Below are 25,001 nucleotides of genomic sequence, written 5' to 3' on the forward strand. Positions count from 1 at the left end.
GAAGCTGGTTACAGAACACATCGACGCTCTCCAGAAGTGCAAATAGTAGAAATTTACTAGATCAACAAAACAGATTCTGGCACATGCTTTGATCTTTTTACCTGCAGTCCTTTCACTATCAGAATTCATTTTTTATCACTTTTTTTTTAACTTTTACCTGCCATTATGTGATCACCTTCTCACTCTAGTCCCTTCTCTCTTTTCTCATGTTTCATTTCTTTTTTTCTCTTTCTCTCTCTAATCCACTCTACATCTCACTCTCTTCTCATTTTTTATAGAATTTCAAAATCTCACTTCTTCTCTCTCTTCTTTCCATTTCATTTATCTTTCTACCTATTTCTTTTTTCTTTCTCTCTTTCTCTCTGTCTTTCTTTCTGTCTTTCTCTACTCTATCTCATGCTCTCTCTTTCTTTCTCTCTCTTTTTTTTTCTCTTTCTCCCCTTTATCTCTTGCTCTGTCTTTCTCTCTGTCTTTCTCTCTGTCTTTCTCTCTGTCTTTCTCTTTGTCTTCTTTCTCTCTGTCTTTCTCTCTGTCTTTCTCTCTGTCTTTCTCTCTGTCTTTCTCTCTGTCTTTTTTCTTTCTCTCTGTCTTTCTCTTTGTCTTTCTTTCTCTCTGTCTTTCTTTCTCTCTGTCTTTCTTTCTCTCTGTCTTTTTTCTTTCTCTCTGTCTTTTTTTTTCTTTCTCTCTCTCTATCTTGTTTTCTCTTTCTCTCTCACTCTTTCTCAATTTTTCTCTTTCTCTCTCTCTCTCTCTATGCTTTTTTCTTAGTTTATCTCTTTTTCCTCAAGTTATCTCTCTGTCGATTCTCTTAACCTTTCTTTCTTCCTTGCTACGTTCTCTTCCTTACCTCTCTCTCTCTCTCTCTTTCTCTCTCTCTCTTTCTCTCTCTTTCTCTCCCTCTCGTTCTTTCTCTCTCTCTCGTTCTCTCTATTTCTCTGTTATTCTGTTTTTAATTTTTACCTTTTTTTTTCTCTTTCACTTTTCCACTTTTAGTAGTTTTCTTCCTTTTTTTATATCTCTTTTTTTCCTTCTGTCTGTTATATTGTCTGTCTGTATGTTTCTTTCTCTCTTTGTCATTCTGTTACTCTTTCTTTCCATGTATCTCTTCACCTTGCTTGCATTCACACACATCTTCCAGTGTTCTATATTTAGACCTACATTTCCTGCTGCTATTTTTAGTTCTTCGCGTCGCGTAACAAGAAATTGTTTTCAAAATCTATTTCCTTCATTAAAAGAGCTCCAAATGTTGTCAAAGACCTGAACGAACAGGATCAAAACACCTTATCAAAAGTACTCACGGAAGACTGATAATACGCTCGAAGAAGCGCGCTAGCGAGGATACGCCCGCACCCTTCGTCCGCACACACAACCTCGCCCCACTGACACACTTCTGCTCATTCTGACGACCTTTGAACTCTATTAGAACATCCTTAAATTCTCATAAATCTTTTAGTAGTGTGACTCTTGTGCCTGCGTGAGTGGCGGGCAAATTTAAAATCCTCAAAAGACAAGATGGCTAACGAGAGATGAGTGTTTTGAGTTTAGTTAATTGACAAAGTTCGTTTTTTTCTTTTTGTGAAGCATTCTGTTACTTCAACGGGCTGTAAAGTTGTTTTCATAAAGCGAAATTGAACAAAACTGGAAAGGTTCAGAGGCGGATGTTCTGAATGGGTGTTAAAAGGGCAGAAAGTACTTAGATCTACTTTGTAGGCCATACAATCAATAAAAAACAAATATATGTACAATTTACAAAAGACCGAATCGCGTTCGTAAAGCAACATGGCGAAGGTTTATTTTTAGACAAACCAAGCATTAATTTACTGTTATACTTTTCTGTAAATAAATAAGTTTCATTTTACTTAGCTTTACTTAGTATTACTTTATAAGACAACTAGCGGAGTATAGGTATAATGGGGCTCACCAGTAGGCCTACTTTATCACCAGACTCTACTTACCGTTACTGTGACTAAACTTAATAGACGTCTTCCTTTATACAGCTAGCCAAATGATACTAAACGAGTAACTGAATAATGCCTGGATTCAAAGGCTTACAGTTTTTCGAGATGGATTATGGGCCACCGACAATAAAAAAACACACATGACCCTCCGCTAAAGGTCACACTTTCCAGTCTGTAGAAGATGCATCCAAAATAGTTGGCCGATATCGTTGACGTGTCCTGCTGGTGGATGCTCGGTTTTCTTTTTCAGCGCCTTTAATGCTAGTTCGGAACTGTCGCCAATATCTGGAACTGGGCACAAACTTTGCAGACGATGACCGCTGCTAAAAAAATTAGAAAATGAGAAGACATCCAGATCTAGTAGGAAGTTGTTTGGGAGAAGTTGTTAAGAGCAGGATTTTGGAGAAAGTTGTTCTGAGGAAGTTGTGAGAAAGTTGCTGTTTAAAGGAAGTTGCAATTTTTTTAGTAAGTTGTGGAAAAGTTAATCGAAGCAAGGAGTTTTTATTTTTTATTTTTATGAATGGAAAAAGATATTGTTTATATAATATTCTTTGGTCTAATATCTAAATAGTTAGGGTGTGGGATGAAGTTATTTAGAGGAAGTTTCTTGAGTGAAATTACGATTAAACGTTTGCAATCTCATTTATTTGTAAATAAAGAATATATTTTTTTTAAATGGCTTCATAAAAGAAATATGAAAACATATTTTCCAATTTAGTTTGCTCAGCATAGGCTCTTGCAGCAGATCTTCTAGTCACCCTGTGCATGGAACAGTTTACAAAACCTTTCTGCTTATGCAGGCTTCATCCAATCTATAACTAACTCCACCTTGGTAGTGTCAACTAAATCTTCTACAATCATCTTCTTAGAATCCTACTTTCCGCGGCTCTATGACATTTTTCTGACATAATCTCTAAACCTGTCTTCAACAACTAATTACATGCAGACATTTCTTGAGAGTAAAACAATTTTGTTTAAGGGTTAACCAAAAAAATGTTGCCAGATTCTTTCCGAACTGCTAACCAAATTCTTGCCTGGGATATTCTTTCACACTTGACAATGTATGGAGATCTATACTCTATCTGTAAAAAAAATGTGTTTTTCTTTACTTAGGTTTATATTATTCAAAAATATCAATTATGTTAATTATAAGGATTAAGTCTAATATTTTAATGAGGCTCAGGGCACGTCATAGGTAAGAAACTCGAGATATTTTAAAGACAGGAGATAACAAGTAAGAATAATGTTTTTCTTGGGTACATTTTATAAAATAATAGGCACTCACGTTTTGTGAGTTCAAGGTCGTTTCTGTAGTAGATGAAGATTTAGTTGAGGGGTCTATAAGGACACCTGGAACTAAAATATTCAGGGAAAAAAAAGGGGGGAGGTTGTTTTGACATATTAATATTTGCTCCTTGAGATCTTGAACTAGAATCGGAACATGTCTAGAGCTAAGGATGCAGAAATGGTAATGTGGCTGTAGACACAAAGTTAAAGTGATGGTAGAAATAAATTAGTGATGGGGGAGTAATAATAGGAATAAATTAGTGATTGTGGATTGATGGTACAAATAAATTCGAGTGATGGTACAAATAAGTTTGATCGATGGTGGAGTGATGGCGGAAATAAATTAAAGATGGTGTAGTGATGGTAAAAATAAATTAGTGGTGGTGGAATGGTGGAATAAATAAGTTAGAGTGATGGTGGATTGATGGTAGAAAAAAGTTAGTGATGGTGGAGTGATGGTAGAAATAAATAAAAGTGATGGTTGAGTGATGGTAGAAATAAATTAATGGTGGTGGAGTGATGTTAGAGATAAGTTAGTGTGATGGTACAAATGGGAGCAGGGATGGTGGTGGAGGAATACTGGAGAGAGAGAATGGTGGAATGACAGAGTACTAAGCGTGTAGTAATGAAGGAGTAATGTTATTCTGTTGTCAAGTCTCTTTATGTCCATATAACTGGTCTACCGTTGATTCATCACATAAAGGGTGACCCAACAGTAAGTTTAATTCATCACTAAGACTATTTTATGTAAATTCGACACTAGAACAGCGAGAAAGTCGGTATGCTGTTAGTATAAACAATTTAATCTCACAAAGTATCCTCCATCAGCAGTGTAACATTTTTCTAATGCCTCTATAATCTTTCTGTAGTCTCTCTAGCATCCTAGGACAATTTATGTTTGTTTGTAAAATGTTTTACATGTTTCAGATGTTCCTTCAGAGTTGAAGATAATTAATTCCTAGTCCAAACCTCCCGCAGGACGACGGGGGATGGGAGCGGGCAGGGTTTGAGCCCTCGACCATCGATAAATCTGAACGACAGTCCAGCGCGCAAACCGCACGACCAGGCAGCCATGGGTAGCTTAATGTAACTCTACTAATTTCTTATTCACTGATTTGAATAATACATACATTCATAGTCTGCTTTTTATAAACTAGACTAGTATGTAACCTAGCCTTGGTCAGCTGCCAGTATTTAATCCCTAGCTTTGCTGTTTTTCTCTATTCTCGAAATGATATTTACACTTCTTGAGCTTTTTGACTCACTTGAGTGACGGGTGTAAAGTAAGATGTGACAAATCTTGTTTGGTTTATAAACTTAGTTTTAAACATTTCCACAGTTAAAGTGCTTATATAAAATGTTGACATGTTTCTATTCTAAACTAATTACTAACTGTGAAATTTAAACGAGATAGATTTATCGTCTGCTGAGAAATCGGAACTGTTTTCCCGCCACGCCAATCAAGACTTCAGCGACTACAACTTCAGCACCGGAATGAGTTTTTATTTGGTTCCAAAATAAAAGAGCTCATCTCTCGAGTTAGAACTGTAAAACAATAATGTAATAAAATATTAATTTCAGAGAAATAGTCTGGTTGTATAAAAAAATATGAATAGTTTTTTAGGTAATAAGGATTAGGTTAAACTTTAAATAATCTTGTCTATTTAAAGGTCATGGTGGATTGGACCAATCAAAGACAGCGTTACAACAAACACTGACACACTTAGTAGTCTGTGACTCTTGGTTTCTTTTATATATATAGTGGCCATATTTTTAAAGTCAAAGCCAATGCAATGTTCTCTCAACGTTTTATTTGAAATAGTTCACAAAATTTTTTTCCAGTTCATATAGCCCCTGTTGTCACTGCTCCATCTCCAGAGTCAACGAATAACCAATAAAAATAAAACATGTTTTTTTTCTTCTTTAAAGGCATTTGCATAACTTAAATATTTAATTATTTTTTTAAACCTCCTCCTCTCCCCTTTCTTTCCCCCAGTGTTGAATTGAGCCTCTCCTGCCCCTCCTCACAATGAACATTTTGATCAGCACTCGATCTATATTAAAGGGCGCCTTATTATTCTTAGGGTAGGGGGCAGCTTAGAAGTAAGCCTAATGCAACCTCCCAACCCCCTCCCCCCCAACCTTCCATGTGTGTGAAGCTGTGTAACCGGTGTACAGAATAGGGAAATATGGATATAATAATATGCGTGCTCTTTTTATCATGGAGAATATAATGTAAAAGGACATTTAGTAGACAACAGTGATCTTCTAGTTTAGAATATGAAATTTTTTTTCTAATTATTTCAAAATCTTTTTCAAAATTGACTTTATTTTTTTATTTTTTTTAAATTAAGGCTTCATTACATCACCCACACATTTCGCCTTATTTCTTGTTCTTTCTCTTCTTTTCTAACTGTATTTTATTACTTGAATGTACACTGTGATTAATTTAATTAGAAAATCAAATATGAAATAACACAGTATTAAGATTAAATAATTTTTATTAATTAAAACTTCGCTAAGCCTTAGTAAGCTCTGGCGGCTTATCCCGTTAACACTAGGGATGAAAGATTGTGCATTAAATGTGTATACTATAATGTGGATTTAAATGTGGATGGTGAGAGATGTCCACTAGGGGTGGTCTGTCCCTGGATTATGTTTCCTCCACGGCTGCCCTCCTCCTGTCAAAGCCGGGGTCACGTTTCTATAAACACTGGAATCTGCGCTGCCCCGCCAGTCGAGGTGGGAGGTTTTGATACGTCACGCCCGCTGAGCTTTATTACATAACATCCTATTTATGTTGACACTCACACACACGCACGCACACAAACACACACGCACCTTCATAAATCCACACACGTTTTTACAGAGACATTATACGCATACTTGGGGATTTTCTCACTCAAAGTTAATCAAGAGTAGTCTGATCTTTTTTTTTTTTTTGTGTCATGATCCGATTTAAGTTTTTAAGGTACTCCAACTCAATAAGAGAGAAACGGAAAGGAAAGCGATGTGTAGAAATGTGGTGGTTGTGCAATGGAACCTAACGAAGAAAACGTAAGACAGCGAAAACTGAAAGATTAGGAAAGATTTTTCAAAGACAGACTGTCCTCGTTTAATGTTAGCGAAAAGGCCTTGGCTATGTTTTATCACGCTCACATCTGCAATATTTTAAGTTTCAATATCACTGCCTGGTATGGCAATCTGAGCATTAAAAATAAAAATAAACTTTATAGAATCCTAAATGCTGCTGGCAAAATCATTGGCAAAAAACAAACCCCATTTGGGCAGTTGTTTGAGACAAACATCTATAAAAAAAGCTAACAAGATCCTCGAAATAAAGAATCACCCTTTGTGTCAGGATTTTGTGATTTTACCATCACAATAGAGATACAAGACACCGATAGCAAAGACAAACAGACACAAACACTCTTTTGTTCCCCTGGCAATCAAATCATTAAATAAGAACAATCTGGTATTTTAAACTTTGTCACATGTAAATTATGAGTGAGTCTGGTGTGAATGTACACATTGGTTTCTTAGAGTTATAATGTTTTTTGTTTGGTGTAATGCACAAATTGTAAGACCAATTTCCTTACGGATAATAAAGATTTTTATTATTATGTTAGAAAAGAACGAGTAGTCATTCTCTGGCGCTGCCAGGGTCGAGTTTCATTAAAGAGAAACCAAATTCATCGTAGTCCCTTTAACAGTTTCCGCTGAGGAATTTTCTGGTGATGTGGCAGGTCTGCAGCAGTACCGCCATCTGACAGGCAACGAAGATGTTCCTAGGAATGTTAAGGGCCTTGAAGGTGTCTGTGAGGTCAGTTGTTATTATCCCCTCGGTTGATATAACAATGGGGTATATTGTTATTATTATTATTATTATAAACAATGTCAAGGACGCCATAATGAAGGATCACTGTTTCTAACGAAATAATTCCAATTACATGATGAGACAATCGAAAGAGCTTAGAAATTGGATTCTACAGAGCTGAAGAGTGCATATAATTATTAATTATCATATAGTTCATTAATAGGCTTCACATTTCTATACTTCCGTAGTTTTGAGCACAGGATAGACCAAAAAAAGCTTGTTATTTAACGGGTCTGCTTCCATGTATGAAAATCTGCAACAGAAACATTTTATTCCAATAATGGTTCAAAATTTTACTTATATAAAATTCTATACAGGGCCGGTCTTAGGCCACTGCAACCTATGCGGTCGCAGCGGGCCCCGCGCTTTCATAGGCCCCGCGCTAATTCTATGTGTGATTATTAATTGCAAAATATATACGAAAAAGTCCTGCATTTATTAAAATCTCCTGAAAACTCATAAAAATCTCCTGAAAAAATAGACAAAATTTTCATTTGTGGGTGTCATTTATTACGAAAACGCCAATCCTACGCGCGATAAAAAAAAGACATTGTCAGCTTTCGTGTAAAAAAATGTAATAATCGGATGATATTTCCCCTTAACCGAAAGTTCCTATACATTATTTACTTTTATAGTCACTGGAATATAAATATGCCATAGGTTGCAAGGTTCTTAAAGTAAAGTTAACTTGATCGCAATTTTGTACTTAGTAAAGAATGCAAAGTCGAATTTATTTTCTAATACAAAATCTTAATTTTCACTTATTATCCTTATTCCCACCCAGAAGAGGCCCCGCGCAATCAGTTTTGCATAGGGCCCTGCAATTGTTAGGACCGGCCCTGATTCTATACATACTAATTCTACACATAAAAATTCTACACATATAAATACTATATATAAATGCTACACATAAAAATACTATTCATATAAATAATACGCTGTTATAGGTTTAGAATGGGATTAGTTTCATCGGGGATTTCCCTTTTAGCGACACGACTTTAAATAGCACTTTATTTGAACGGAAGTGGTTCTGGGATAGAAATGACATTTGGAGACGCACTCTTTTAGCTTAAGCAAGACGTGAAGTTTGTCAGTAACCGTTGACATTGGACTGTGCCCCTTCTTTGTGTATTAAAGAATATTTCAAATTGCACAAGCATTATCAAGTTATTCATCATATGGTGTGAGTGTGTGATCGAACTGCAAGGCCTGAGTGTGAGATAATACTAATTTCTACATCTAAATTTACACAACAATGCATATAAATACTACACATATAAATTCTACAATATAAATTCTACACATATAAATACTACGCATATAAGTTCTACACATAAATTTTACACATATAAATACTACACATATAAATTCTACACATATAAATATTACACATATAAATTCTACACATATAAATTCTACACATATAAATATTACACATATAAATACTACACATATAAATTCTACAATATAAATTCTACACATATAAATACTACGCATATAAGTTCTACACATAAATTTTACACATATAAATACTACACATATAAATTCTACACATATAAATATTACACATATAAATTCTACATATTGCCGACATCTTTGCTCAGGATTCCAATCGTATCGCCGCCATTTTGTGCTTTCTTCATGTATGTCATTAAGGGTCAAAATCTGTGCCCATAGCGTTTGCCTTGTACAGAGCGCGTAGACAAAATGTTTGTAAATTTTAAGAACAAAATTCAAACCTTTAGATCTATGGGTGGAAGATGATTTGAAGCTCATCTGTTTCTATGGCCTTCAGTTAACGAGGGTGTCATGTGGCCCGCCTAACCTTCAACCGCCTCCCCCCCCCCCCAAACGTATGCCTTGGTATTGTTCTCTTAAACCTACTATTTTATTGCGTTTAAATGTGTGTCGATAAAGGCGTCTTAAATGTAATACATTGCCTTCTAGACTTTGCAGTCCATGAAATAAATGTGGCTTGGTAATTAAAGAGTTAAACCACCAACTGCCTTGACTAGGTACCAATTAAACTTGGGTGGTTTCAGGAAAGCCCTAAAGTTCAAAATCCCAGTCTTCACCAGAATTCGAACTTAAAACCCCTCGTTTCGTAGCCACTCGTTTTCCACTTGGCCATCACGTTCCTATATCGAGTAAATGCTTAATGAAAAAGCTGTGATAAATCAATGACTTTATTACTATCATTCATTAGTTAACCTTCCTCTAAGTTCTTAGTGTATAAATTGTAACTCTAGTTCTACAAGGAGACGCGTGGTTCACTGGTACACCATGGACTGGTGTAAAGTATTTTAATTTCTGTCACTACTTTCGTCACTGAGCAGTGGTGTTTAGTCTCAACTCACCTTCAAGGTTTAATTACACCTGTGTTTAGGCTCGAACTATGTTAAGCTTAGCATTCACCTTTCTTAAGGCTACCCAGGCCTACATCATTTGCCCTCATCTTAAAAAAAAATTGTTGCCAACTTTTATTTATAAACATTTATAAATATTTAACCTCAGTTTTATGAAAAAACAGAAACTAAATTGGCAGTTTATCACAGCGACATGATGTGTAAAATTGAAAAAACTTAAAATCTGTGTAGATCAAAAGAAATGGAATCACTTATATACTTATTAAACTAATTTCATTAAATGATTTTAAGATTTCCATAGTTATATTTACATAAATGTTTTTTTGTCCAGGGATTCCGGAAAAGAGGAGCTTAGCTTCTCAAACCTTTAATCACAAAGAGTATAATGATGATGACTTATAGAGGTCTTCTAATATATAGACTAAGAGTCCTATGTCCGATATTTAATCTAATATAATTAACTAACATCACCCACCGGCTACGCCCATTATTTTTTTCCGAGAAAATATATTGTTCATTTAGGCCAAACCTCTCCTTCTAATTTTTGAAATATCTAATACCCCCCCCCCTCCAGTTATTATATTTTTTTTTGCATCTTAAGCATTGTTACGTTGTTCCACATAGAATAATTTACCCTTACATTTTCATTGAAGCCTTTCTCTTGCCATGGAATGGTTCTATCACCACTATTCGCTCATCAGTCCACTCTTTACATAAGATCTAGACTTGACATTGGACCTTTAGGCACGCACCTTATATACATTTTAAACCGGGGACCATCGAAACGACAGAACGACAATCCAGCGCATCGCATACCGCAAGACCAGAAAGCCACCCATTGAGAACGAGCTTCAGAGGGCATGGATAAGGTATTGATGCGTTCTATTCGACAGCGGGTAAGACCGTAAGAACTGTTGCTTGTTTGGTTAACTTAAAAAAAAAATTCCAGTTCTTTGTATAAATACAAACATTTTTTTCCCCCAAAGCAACGGTGTAGTTTGTTTCGCATAACTACATCTGTTGTTTAATCTGGCTTGTTTAGTAACAAAAATTTAATGTTACAGTTTTGGTTCTAGATAAGTGATGCCCAGACTAATTCGACCAGCGGGCTATTTTATTTTCAGAAACTCGTGTCGCGGGCCACATGACCGAAAAGATATAAAAGCGTAATGAAATGGAACTAAAACTATTTGATTAGAAACCCGTGAATCTAGCACTTACATTAATTAGTGAGACGTTTGAAGTTCATCTTCTTTTCTACCCTTCTGAAAAAATGATTCATTTCTCTACTTAAAATGTGAGCGACATTATATCTAGCTTAACCACCGACTCATTTTTTCTCATCTCTTTTTGACAACTATTCAATCCTTCAATCTCTAGGCGAAGTTTAACAACATTTTGTTCGTGGCTCAAATCAAGAAAGCCGCTATATTTGTTTTTTTTTTTTTTTTTTAAATAGCCATACTTTCTTTACAAATCAGATTACATTGGTTTATTATCATCTTCCACTAAAAAGTAAAGATCCGTTCACTTTTCCTGTTAGATTATACATCTAGTCCCATGTCATAAACACAGTGTTAACCCTTAAAGTGCTGAGCTAGTTTACAATGAATGCATACGAAATTGAATTACAATTTTAATGTTTAGAGGCTTATCTACCACACGCGCTTAAAGGGTTAAAGGTCATGGTACCAATCCATCAGAGAAAAAGTTAGGGCCCAAACGTTGTTAAAAATATCTTTATCAACCTTTTTGGAGAGAGGAATTTCTACACTTTGTGCCGTCGTTTCGGCGGGCCGGATGGAACCACTTCGCAGGCCGGATCTGGCCCGCGGGCCGTATCTTGGGCATAACTGTTATTAAGTATTCTAAACTAATAGCAACGTACCCGCACAGTATTTGAACGGTTTCATACATAACAATTGTAAGCATACATGTGATTCTCTAAGCTCTAGACACTCACGCCCTGTGAGTGAATGAGTGTAAGAAAACCAGGTCAACACAGGTAGTGAGCAGGTAGTGCAGAAACTGAACATGTCTCATGGGACGTTTTGTTTAAGTTGATGTCTCAACTCCAGGTTCCTGAACACAGCCTTGCATGTTGAAACGATGTTTAGAAACATTATCATAGGCTCAAAGCATAAAACATAAACATGATAGATTTTAACAAATTATACAACAGCTAATGGTAGATAAATAAACAGACAGACAGACAGACAGATAGACAGACAGACAGATAGATAGATAGATAGATAGATAGATAGATAGATAGATAGATAGATAGATAGATAGATAGATAGATAGACGGATATATATATATAAATTATATATAAATATAGAGAGAGAGAGAGAAAGAGAGAGAGAGAGAGAGAGAGAGAGAGATAGATAGATAGATAGATAGATAGATAGATAGATAGATAGATAGATAGATAGATAGATTGATTGATTGATTGATTAAATTTCAAGAGTAAGTTTCAACGACCTGACGCAATTACTATTAAATACAAATTATTATTCCATAACCTACACATCCAGGTAGGTATTAAACTTACCAGACGTCGACATCACAAGGTAAACTCAATTATAAACAGATGATCACGTGTCACGGTGACCTGATCCAAATAATCCTCTCAGGTCTGCATCTGGAATTAGAATACTAAAAAACACGCTCCACCCTTTCATATACCAGTCTACTTTCAGTTGGAACAGACCCAAAACTGTCAAGCAATCGAGACTCGTAAATAGGCTGATGTAATACGCATTCTGATACTCCTGTAAACTTGATCTAAAACCCTTTAAAGATATATTGTTATTAAGCAACGTTTCCATTAAATGTATTTTAGACAGACATCAACAAAACAAAAAAAAGAAAACTGGCGGTATTAACATCAGTTACCCATCAGATGTTGTACAACCCCAAACACAAGACGAGTGTGTGGGGGTGGAGGATTGTGGTGGGTCTCGTGTGGAATTTAGATTTATCTAACTGCTGCAGGTCTTGGCTGAAGAAATAAATGCCACATTTAGAATATAACTTATTTAACAGATACATGTATCAGAAGAACGTCCCTGTGAGAAACCATTTTGTTTCAAAAGTCAGTTCAAACAAATGTTTAGTAAAAAAAAAAACTATTAAATGTTGACATTTTTGGGAACGCCTTTAAACAAGCATGTCTTATCATGTCCGTTGTTACAGAAGTGGGGGTGGGGGGGGGTGGGGGTCCCTAGGTAGATAGTTACATCAACTGTATGCTTAATTCGCTTTGAGATCAAGGTAAAAACAAAGCCCCCCTACCCCCTAAAAGGAATACTTTAAAAAACCACGCCCCTTGAATCCACACTTAGATCTATTCCATTAACGCATTGTTGACACAGGGTAAAACTAACATTCAAACTTTTGCTTTCATAAGAGAACAAACCACATTCCAGAGGCGTAACAAGAGATGAGGTTAAAGCTCTTTTTTTTTTTGGACATAAAACGCCATGAAAACAAGAACTTCAATGGCGTAAGGAATCATTTAAAATAAGAAGTAAAGCTATAATTATCTATTCAACATTCCTCTTTGGTCATTTGAGAAAACTCGAAGATTTTATTACCTTCTGACCTTTGACTTTTTGTGACAAAGTCTGCAAAAGAGCTCACAGCTCAGCAGCAAGAAGCTGGCTAAAAGAAGAAGAATGTTTCAAGTGTGGTTCATCCTCAAGATTTTGATTTGTTTTTTTCCCATATGACGTTATATGTCAGGAGCTTAGCTAGAAATTTGCCATCATATGGGGTCCCGGGGGGGCTTTACATCTTTGGGAGCCCCTGCATTTTGCTTAATTTTTAATATTTAATGTAAAAAAAAAAAATAATTCGGGGGGATTTTCAAATTCTCCCTCTCCTCCCCTCATCCTAGCTACGCCACTGTTATATGTTCTAAAGTTTTGTCCTTCTGCTCTCGCCTTTGTCTTTGCGCATATAACCCGCACACGCGTATAATCCGCAAATGCAGATCCATTAATCTGTTAAACCGTTTGAGCACCACAGAAGATTTGTTAACCGTCTTTCACCATTCCTCTCTGTCTTTCGCCTTGGATAGAACCTCTCTCTTTTATGTTGTCTTCCCAACACTTTCTCTGTCTGCCTCTTCTTCTTTTTCCTGGTACTGTGCCCTGAAGGAAGGTCTTTGCGAGACCCGAAGACCTTTTAATATGGCCATAGAGATTTAGTTTCTTTCTTTTTTTTTTTTTTACAATAGTCAGCAAACCATCATTGTGTCCTGCCAATCTAGTAACCCTGTCTCACATAATCTCTTGGTTTGTGATGCGGTCTTTGAATGTGGTTCTTAGGATCCTTCTGTAGCATCTCAATTCCATTGACAGGATCCTCCTCTCTAGTTCTGCAGTCAGCGGCCAAGACTCAAAAGCATATAAAAATGTTTACCTAGTTCTTCTGTCCCTGCTAGGCCATCTATGCCATCCGCGAAGCGCGAGTTAGTAATTCTTCTTCCTCCAATGCTAACAGTACCTTCATAGCCCTCGAGGGCATCTTCCGATATTCTTTCAAGGAAGATATTAAAAAGAGTAGGTGAGAGTAGGCAGCCTTGTCTCACTCCAACTGTGGTTTTAAACCAGTCCCCAATATTATTTTTAAAGTACACCGCACTTGTGGCCTCCTTGTAGAGGATCTGTATTACTTTTAATGTTTTATTTATGTTGGACTTTGCCACACTTGTAATACCCCGCACAAATTACAAAATAAGTAAAAAAACAAAATGTTACAACCCGCACCCTTATATATCCCGCATGTACAAAGCGTGACTTGCAGTAAATTACCAGTACATAAAGTTGTTGCTCATCAGACGTCAGTCCCTCGAGACACACTCGTGCTCCAGTTGGAGTTACAACAAAATGATACATAGAGTGCAACACGAGAGTGAAATATGAGCCCACGGTAGTATCTGTACACAACAAACTATAGAAGGTCTATAGACCCACCGGTATGTCCAATATTACCGCTATGCTATGTTTATAAGCAATAAATTGCGTATACCCCGCACCTTTGTGTACCCCGCACGACTACTATTCGTTTGTAGAAACTTGTATAACTCGCGGGTTATGAGCATATTTTATAAAATAAACATATTTTGTATAGACTGATAATTTAATAGTTTTTTAAATGTCTGTATTGAACTCTCTCTCTCTCTCTCTCTGTTCATTCCCACAGTGCCTCATCTCTCTCTGTTCATTCCCACAGTGCCTCATCTCTCTCTGTTCATTCCCACAGGTCCTCATCTCTCTCTGTTCATTCCCACAGTGCCTCATCTCTCTCTGTTCATTCCCACAGGGCCTCATCTCTCTCTGTTCATTCCCACAGGTCCTCATCTCTCTCTGTTCATTCCCACAGGTCCTCATCTCTCTCTGTTCATTCCCACATTGCCTCATCTCTCTCTGTTCATTCCCACAGGTCCTCATCTGTCTCAGTTCATTCCCACAGTGCTTCATCTCTCTCTGTTCATTCCCACAGTGCCTCATCTCTCTCTGTTCATTCCCACAGTGCCTCATCTCTCTCTTTTCATTCCCACAGTGCCTCATCTCTCTCTGTTCATTCCCACAGTGCCTCATCTCTCTCTTTTCATTTCCACAGGTCCTCATCTCTCTCTGTTCATTCCCACAGGTCCTCATCTCTCTCTGTTCATTCCCACAGTGCATCATCTCTCTCTGTTCATTCCCACAGGTCCTCATCTCTCTCTGTTCATTCCCACAGGTCCTCATCTCTCTCTGTTCATTCCCACAGGTCCTCATCTCTCTCTGTTCATTCCCACAGGTCCTCATCTCTCTCTGTTCATCCCCACAGTGCCTCATCTCTCGCTGTTCATTCCCACAGGTCCTCATCTCCCAATGTTGATAAAAGTGATGTGGCTGCTGTATGTCATGTCAGTGACAGGTGCTGTCATGGTGTGTATCTGGTACTGGACATCTGTACATAAAGGTGAGTACTTCAGTATCGATGACAGTACGCAGAAGCTGTGAGTATGTTATATATAGCTTTGAATGATCTATTCCTAGCATTGAGGAGATGGTTTAAAGTGAATAATTGATCTCTGAAATTCATACTTAATTTGCAAAGTACATGCAAACAAAGCAGTTAAAAGTACTTCAGACATAGATGGATGCGAGTGTCAGACTAAAGAGGTGTTTATGTAATAGATTTTTGTCTAAATATAAAAGTTAAATCCCTGATGTCCAAACTAAAGTCATGAATTTCTTATGGGCATTCATTTAACAATTGTTATGTTTTATTCATAGTGTCCATTACCATCGAAATGTTTAGTATAAACACATATTTTTTTGTTCCTAATATAATAAACTATGCATAGCATTTGACATAATTAAATAGTCTTTAATATGACATTTCAATTACTTTGGCATATTACTTACTGTTCATTTTTTTTTATTTATACATATAGGAAGGGAGATAACTGCAATAAGATTGAATACTCACGGAGTCGCTGCCCTTTATATTCTACTTAACATGGTAGTGACCAGGATACCTCTGAGAGTTCTCCACTTCGTTTACCCTGTTATCTTTGGGGTCGCCTACACCTTGTTCAGCGCCATTTACTACAGCATGGACGGCACCAACCAGACTGGGGATCGCTACATCTACTCTGTCCTGGACTGGTCAAGGCCGGACAGAACTCTGGCCCTCTCGTCTCTCAGTAACTTCGTCTTCATCCCCATCGTCCACCTTGTGCTGTGCGCCTTCAACTTGGGACTGGACAAGCTCCACCAGAGGTTCTGTCCGCCGGCCATCACTCACGACCAGAGTCTCAACAGCTTTGACAGCGAGAAGCAAATGATGACTTAGTGACTTTGTGACAATTGGCTTGTGACATTTTAAGCGACCTTTTTGACACGTCACCACGTGAGCTGTTGTGTTTTCGTTACAGCGGCTCAGTGAAGGTCATCAGTGAGTCAAGGTTAAGCTGACCCCGTGACATTTGATGTCTCACACATGAGTCGAACGAAACACATTTATTTTATAGAGCAAATATGTTTTTAAAAAATGCTGCTGAACTATATTATATATTCATTATATTGTATTCAATAAAGGGAACAGATTTTACGGCCAAGATAACTTTGTTAATCATAATGTGCAAATAGAAGAGTTTTTATATAAAGCTTACTTAGCCGGTGGGTAATTTTATTAGTCTTATAATTTACATGTGGACAACAGTGAAATAACGACACTATATCATCGGATTAAAAAAAATGACTTTGCAGGACACATATATAAAGTAATGGATGCAAGAAAACTTAATGACTCAAAAGCTGATATTTGATATTTTGGGTTTTTGGCACATAGGCACAATTTAGGCCATGTCGTGCCCATAATCCTTCAAAAACCACTTCCCTCTACATAGATTATGTGCTAAATTGTATACAGTTAAGTCATTAAAAACAAGGTTCAATCACAGTTCAGATGGTAAAAATAGAAAAAAATTTACATAATTTAATAATAATTTGTTGTAAATATTATATATTCACAATCACTTTGACCTATCACAAATCAAATCTTCGTAGTCTTCCCCACCTCCAGACTCATAAGCACACCTGTTGAATGCAGCAGAAGGGCTTTTATCCCTGCAGATGTCTTTTTATTTTAGAAGTCTTTAATCTTTTTTTATATCCATTATTGTATCAAATGTGTCTGTTTGACTCGTGTTTTTATTTATTTTTTGTGTTTTGGTGTTTTTTTGTTTTTTGTTGTTTTTTTGGTGAAGAAGGCCTTGTGGCCGTGTTTCTCCTTGGTTTATTGTATTTTCTGAACAGCCTCCATCGGAATTCATTTGCGAACTACTGTATTGCTCAGTCCCATAATTCAAGTTGGGGATCAAATGATGTATCCACTGGTTCTAGAGAGGAGAGAGTGTGCTAATCGCTGTGATTTGATGTTTAATAATTAGCTTTGTCTATTTATTTTTGTAAAACTTTGATTGCCTTTGTAGAACTTACATTCAATGAAGACCAGTAAGGAATCGGCGCCTGCAAGGGCGCCATTATCCCGTTGATTGTTAGAAAACAACCAGGCCTGGACATTGGGTTCCCCACCCCGTGTTCTGTCTGAGGGCTTACAGTAGTAGCGGCCATAATGGTGACAGGGCGGAAGCCGGTCCGTACCACGTACACGGCGCACTGCCCCCTGTCCTGGGTCCACTCGCTATAAGTGGCCGGGAGTAGCACTTACCATGGGGAGCTTGTCTCATATCCCTTAAGTGTAACCGCCACTGTTCCGTGCAGGGACCGCCACTCCAGCTAGCGGGACACTGATGACAGCCCCTTTGTGGAACTGCGTTGCGGACTTTTTGAACTGTGGAGCGGGCTGGTTGTTCCATCCCTATCACGAGTGAGATAAAAAAAAAAAAAAACAAGAGCTTACCCAGTGAAGCCCGGCCGGGCCTGGTTCGCTACTCGTACTTAGCCTATCTAGTTCCACTACTGGATGTTTCCACGGAGGCGCCATGCTGAGGCGACGGGTAGCTGGAATCCTCCGGAAGAACTTACCAGAAGACGACAAAATAAAATAAAATGAGCAGTTTTTGTTCCCATAGTTTGCCTTAGCCCTTACAAGATGGTCAACTCAAATAACCACAAGGTAAAAAGAGTGTAGGCTTTCCTTAATAAGAACTTGGATATTTCGTATGTCTATTATTGTTAAGTGGTTAGAACAGATGCACCCTCCTTGTTAATGAGTAAAATATAGCAATGCTTTTTTTTTTCTTCTTCACGTAGGTACTAACTACCTCTTTATATTTATTTTTAAAGAGGAAACCTCAGTATTCATTTAATTACTGGAATCTTTAGAATGTAGTATTCTTTACCTTTAATTTCAATTCTCTTATTAAACAGGTATTTTACCTATTTTAAATTGCAAGTGGCAACTGGGATAAACAATATATTAGTTTCGTAGTTTATAAATTCTCAATAAATAGTTAACATGTCTAGCTTGTTATTTAATGCATATTTTCTGAAGGCGATGATGTTTACAGTGATGCAATAGATGTTTCTCTCAAAAGAAGGCGATCCAGTTTTTTTAAATTGTAAATTAAACGTTTATTTAATTTTTCTAATTAGCTAATTTATTTCTCCCAAGTTGAGATGTGACGAAGAATGTAGTTCAAGATTGAAATGAGTAGCCTCCCTTTCCAAATAACATTCGAATTGAAATTGAATTTTAAAATCTACTTATGCAATAATACTTTCTTAATAAGACAATATCTTTTATTTTGAAGACTACGGACTGCAGTATTTGGCCTGACGAAGGCCAGTTGAGACATCTTCGAAGTGTCCGAATAGGTTTGAAATAAATGCCTGTATGAATCTTTGACCGGGAAAAGATTTTAGCCAGGATTGGAAATTGGCTCTTCACCGACCTCTCTGTCAGGAGCCCCTCCCTCCAAAACAAAGCGACCATTTATTTACTCCCATTGTTCATGACACACGACTCTTTGACCCGACGTTATAGGTTCCTCATCCTATGCGAAGGCCGGAGGCCGAGCCCTCGGAGAGACCCTCCTTATTTATTAAATGTTCCGAAGCAAACAGTGGAAGGACCATCACCACGCTGGGAAACGGTGCAACGGGTGGTACGCTCGCTAGAACATTCGTGTGGTAGCCGGCTGGAAGCTATGTAGCTCTCGTTCTTAGCCTATCTGATTCCCCATGCGGACATTTCTACGGAGGAATCACGCTAAGGCGACGGGAGATGGAGCCCTCCACCAGTTTCGACCCGGATATTTTGCCATTTCTAACGCAGACAAAGTCTTTGTTCAACGGTTGATATTTTTAATGTTCTTTTCGTCCTTTTCTCCTGCCATTGGCAATGACTTTTCTTTGACTCTCAAAGGTGTCCCGCGACTTTCATGAGAGCTCTGACTCTTTCATGAGCCATCTGCTTCCAGCCGCTCTCCTCTGATTCCTCTATGCCTCTGAGGGCGAAAGGTCGACTGAGTTGATCTTTATTGCAAAAATTTAAATTATAACTACGATATTTAGAAATGTGGGGTGGCTGAGTGGTTAAGCACTTGGCTTCGGACCCTGGGTATCTGTATTCGGGCCCCCTCAGGGACTGGGATTTTGAATTTCGGGATTTTTGGGGCGCCCTGACTTAAGTTGGAAATTGTAAAGGCGGTTGGTCGTTGTGTTGATCACATGACATCCTGCTCGTTAACTGTTGGCCAAAGAAACAGAGGACCTGCCAACTTTACTTTTCTTTCCCTAAAGAATTACAGGATGTGTGGATTTTTCTTTGGTAGAGATACATACCAACGATATATTCGTAAATATGTAAATAGTATTTTTTGCTATAATATTGCTGTGTGAATATATAATGTTTACATTGAGATTATATTAATTGTGTCAGTTTGTATTGTATTCAGGTTTTGACAGGTATGTATGATATACAGTATGAGTATTGTGTATGTATATAAATGTTAAAGTTTTTGAAAGTGACATTTTCTGTTCAAAAACATGACAGCGTGCCATAGAGACTAAAATGTTTTTAAAAAGATGTAGTCATTAAACATGAAAAATAAAAAGGAATGTAATTATTTTGTATTCATTCTCGTGATTTTGTTAATTACTTGTTTGTTTGTTTGTTTGTTTGTTTGTTTGACATGTTTCGAATGTTCCTTCAGAGTTGAAATTAATCTACTTCTTGGTCCAAACCTCCCGCAGAACTACGGGGAAGTCAGCGGGGAGGATATGAACCCGGCACCATCGAGACAACCGAACGACAGTCCAGAGCGTGAATGTTTAACATTTTTTAAAAACATTTATATAAACGTTTTTTATGGATGTCTTTTTTTAAATGTTTATTTTTAAATGAGTATTACTAAATTAAGTATTTTCTGTCATGCGAGTTAATAACATTGTAAATAAAAATGTTTCCTTTTTTTAAAGAGAAAAAAAAAACTATTTAGTATGCATATAACTAGAATATAATTTAAAACCACAATTAATAAATAGTATTTCACATAAACTGTTTATCACACTCGGTACATACAATCATACTACTAATATACTTTGATCTATTCCATGTTAACACGTTTTCAAAAGAAGTACACTACTTTTGCAAGTATCCTATTAAACTATAACGTGCCAACCAAAAAACGTATTCTGGATCAAGGGAAATAAGTCTTTAAATCTCAGTATAGCTTTCCAAAAATTATATTTACTTCCCTTTAAGCATCAGCACTAACAATGCCAAATTGTAATCACATAATTATGGATAATCATAAGCAATGATGTTCCTCAAGGTTGTCATTGCCAGATGTGGTAATGGGTAAAAGCAGTCCACTACCTATAAAATGCTTCCTAATTGCAGGCGTCTCAAACAACCTCTGACAACCAGTAAAACTTCTGGCCTTCACGTATGGCCAAGCTGCAACGTATTCTGAACAACGCCGCACGAGTAGTCGTTAGAAAAACAAGACGAGATTCTGCTACTACGCTCTTGCGCACGCTACATTGACTTCCCGTGAAAGCGAGAATCGATTACAAGGTCGCCACACTTTGTCATCAGTGTATATATAGCAATGAGATGCCCTTGTACCTTAGAGAACTGATTACTCCATATGTCCCCCAGAGAGCCCTGCTTTTAGTGGTGCCACGTTTCTCCCTCAAAAGCTACGGTCTGCGGGCTTTTTCAGTGCACGGACCAAAAGTATGGAACTCACTCCGCATTGATCTCAGACAGACAAGATGCTACACCGCTTTTAAGAAGAACATTAAGACTTATCTGCTTAAAACTTTTTTAGATTACTTTGTCATTTTAGCTGTCGTGTTTGTGTTTGTAATGTTATTACAGCGCCTTGAGCCTACATTTTGTTTGTTAACAGCGCTTTATAAGTAAAATTATTATTGGTGGAACTGTTCTCACTAACAGAAGAAGTGGCGAAAGCAAGTAACTGGCGCCTAAACCAGTAAGCTTCGGGCGGGAGGGGCACGTTCGCTTTGGGTGGCTACCCAGCTAGGAGAAGGAAAACTCCAAACCTCCGCTGCCTTTCAGCAATGCCCAAGCATTTGAAGGTCTTCAAGAGTCAACCCTGAGGAAAATTGACGAGCTTGTGACTCTTAGGCAGTCTGCAGTGCACAGCGTTACATCCTGGCAGAGCTTGCGACGCTGCTGACCATTTGTCGTTCCTTTGGATACATCAGCTTCTTGGAGAGGGGGAAACTGATGTGTGGGCGGCATCGTTCCGACCACAGCTAATGCCCAGGCATTCATCCCATAACCCATGAGATGAACCATAGTCGCTTCGTGACTTAGGAAGGCCATATAGAGCAAGGATCTCGAATGTGGCTGAGAGGTGGAAAAGCCGTTTGGCTGCTTATCGAGGGGCGCGAGTTTGAACACCGTCTCGAGCAGAGATGAGTTCAAAAGCAGCACGGGAACCTGTTCCCCAGATTCCCCGTTCCCCCCACACGGGTCCAGAAAGGAGATTGGACCAACACCTACAAAAGCATTTAATTTAAACCTAAGTTATCAAGGAAAAATGAGGAGACACACTAAAGGTGCAGCGCAGAGTCAATAAACAAAATAGTATTACTATATTTGTAAGTGGTCTTCTGGGTGTGGAGCTATACAAATGTATATGGATTAGTGACTTTATTGTGGAGATGTATGATATAAATCGGGTTTACATTTGTATATAATTGAGAAAACACTTTAGAATTTCCGAGCTACGTAACTTGGTTTATTTATGTTTCATATACATAAGTAATCAGTATAATTTTACTTATTAGACATTTGTGATATAAAAGTATAAAAGAAAACACATTACTGTGAATAACAATATGAAATTAAAATAACATTTTAAGCGTGTTTGGGCTTATAACAGATTATGGGTTTTAACCAATGTTTTCCATAAAAGTTGAAGTTTTAGCCTAGGTTTCTAGGTTTTTTTTTTTAATTTTCGTGGATTTAGTACCCTGCATGTCAATTTGGAGATTATCCCAGAAGAGGCGCGGGAGAGACGCCCTTGGGAAGGTCCCGGAGGATCGTTCTATGTCCAACGCCATTGAACATGAAAGGTGTGTGCCGACTGCTGACCGAAGGGCCCATGGAGTGAGCACACTTGGTCTTCGAGGCCGAGACGTTGTAGGCGCAGGGACCTGGGCCTGGCGTCTGAGCTGTAGACAAAATATAAGTTTACAAATTGTATACATATTTTAGAGACATTTCTGTACACATTTTATAGACAGTTTGTACACATTTTATACACATTTGGTACACATTTTATAAACATTTTATGACATTTTTGTACACATTTTATGGACATTTTGTATACATTTTATAGATGATCTCTTTCTCTCATTTTATCTTAGTACATACTAGCAGTGGCGTGACTAGGGTCTGTGACACCCGGTACGGTCCGCAACCCCTAGTGACGCCACTGCATACTGGAATTACTTTAGATTTATTTTTTTTCTTCCCACCATTGTTATCCCTTCCTCTTTTATTGATGAATTATTTATATATATATTTGTTTAATACTAAAGTAATTCTCCTTTATATGTCCTCTTGGTATCTGTTTTAATAACTTGATTGCCCTCGGACCTTTGGTTAGAAACGCCAGACCTGGCAGCGCCATGTGTAATTAAATAAGTAATAAATTAAATTTAACTAAATTGCACTAACACATCACAAGGTGTACCCATCACACACATGTACACATCACACATATATACACACTACACATATATAAACATCACACAGATGTACACATCACAATGATATACACATTACACAGATGTACGCATCACACATATATACAAATCACACTGGTGTACGCATCACACAGATGTACACAACACACAGATGTATGCATAACACAGATAACCCTAACCACAGATATACATCACACAGATGTAAACATCGTACAGATATCACACATCAATAAGACGCCATACAGATGTAAACATCATACAGAGATCACACAGATGTACACATCATACGGATATTACAAATATAACAGATATCACACAGATGTACACATCATACGGATATTACAAATATTACAGATATCACACAGATGTACACATCATACGGATATTACAAATATCACAGATATCACACAGATGTACACATCATACGGATATTACAGATATCACACAGATGTACACATCATACGGATATTACAAATATTACAGATATCACACAGATGTACACATCATACGGATATTACAAATATTACAGATATCACACAGATGTACACATCATACGGATATTACAAATATCACAGATATCACACAGATGTACACATCATACGGATATTACAAATATTACAGATATCACACAGATGTACACATCATACGGATATTACAGATATCACAGATATCACACAGATATGTACACATCATACGGATATCACAGATATCACACAGATGTACACATCATACGGATATTACAGATATCACACAGATGTAAACATCAAAAAGAATTCACACAGATGGGCTACTTACCTGATTTGGCGGATCTCTTCAAGCCCATAGTTTTACCCTCTGGTTGTACCACGTGACTGAACTTGACGTCATAGCTGTGTGGACCAGGGATGTCACAGTCTAGTTGGGGAACAGAAAGAGAAGCAAAACAAAGTCGCCATTTAATTTGTTTTTTCATTTTTCTTTCTATCTTTAGTAACAAACTCTTAATTTTTAGCTTTTTTTTACAAGTAACATGAAATCGGAGCGGTGGGGAGGGGGGGTTTGAGGGGCAAGACACATAAGCAAAAAAGAAGAATATCTAAGGGAAAGAACTCCACACTTACAACTATACCTCACAATATGGTAGAAATTATAACCCTTATTCGACATCAAACGAAATAATTAAAGGACTAATTGGTTAATTTTTTAAAATTGTTTCCTGTTTTGTTAGGCACAACAAATAGTTGTTGAAAGTTTCAACGTGATCCGAGAATAGGTGTGGGAGAAATAACGTGTACAATTAGCTAAGGAGAAAAAATTACACATATTTAGCGATATCTGTGAATAATGAATTCATAATACCACATGCCGCCATGTGACGAACTAATCAATTAACGGTGATTATATAACCAATTAGTTGCTTTGTTTTTATGTATCATGTGTTCATTTCATGGATATATCGACTCCGCTGTTGCAATAGAATGATATTTAAGCTTTATAAAAAGACGTTTGTAACATTCTATAGTTCACATTGAAATATTCAAGGGAAATAATCTACGTTACAAAATTTATTCAAATCTTTAGAGTATACGTTTTAATAGTTATCTCCCTTTGTATGTTTTGTTGATAGCTTGCACATTAAATGTTGTCCAATTTAAAAGAAACAGACTATTTACAATTATTTTTTCTGATGACTTTTTTCTTAAGTCTGTGTCTTCGAATTGTATGTCTGAGCCGTATCTATAAATCGTGAGCAATTTAAAAATGCGTACATTCCATATCTACCGCGTCTATCTGCCATACAGATTTTAAAAAGTATAG

The 25,001-nt window shown here is 37.2% G+C and overlaps 2 protein-coding genes across 2 annotated transcripts in view; one reads left to right on the forward strand and one right to left on the reverse strand.

The window, feature by feature from the left end:
• LOC106052799 (protein rolling stone-like) overlaps positions 1-20,083 on the forward strand; it is a 46,107-nt gene extending 26,024 nt beyond the window's left edge. Inside the window, exons 4-5 of the mRNA XM_056027657.1 lie at positions 15,358-15,462; positions 15,941-20,083. Of these exons, the coding sequence (XP_055883632.1) occupies positions 15,358-15,462; positions 15,941-16,341 (506 nt within the window). The 3' untranslated portion in view covers positions 16,342-20,083. The remainder of the gene's footprint in view (positions 1-15,357; positions 15,463-15,940) is intronic.
• Positions 20,084-22,366: 2,283 nt separating this feature from the next.
• Positions 22,367-25,001, reverse strand: part of LOC106052796 (uncharacterized) — a 57,880-nt gene continuing 55,245 nt past the window's right edge. The window contains exons 16-17 of the mRNA XM_056025713.1: positions 24,000-24,098; positions 22,367-22,667 (exon numbers count right to left, since the gene is read on the reverse strand). Coding sequence (XP_055881688.1) covers positions 22,486-22,667; positions 24,000-24,098 — 281 coding nt within the window. The 3' untranslated portion in view covers positions 22,367-22,485. The remainder of the gene's footprint in view (positions 22,668-23,999; positions 24,099-25,001) is intronic.

Source organism: Biomphalaria glabrata, chromosome 4 (assembly GCF_947242115.1).
Source record: "Biomphalaria glabrata chromosome 4, xgBioGlab47.1, whole genome shotgun sequence".
Classification (NCBI taxonomy): domain Eukaryota; kingdom Metazoa; phylum Mollusca; class Gastropoda; family Planorbidae; genus Biomphalaria; species Biomphalaria glabrata.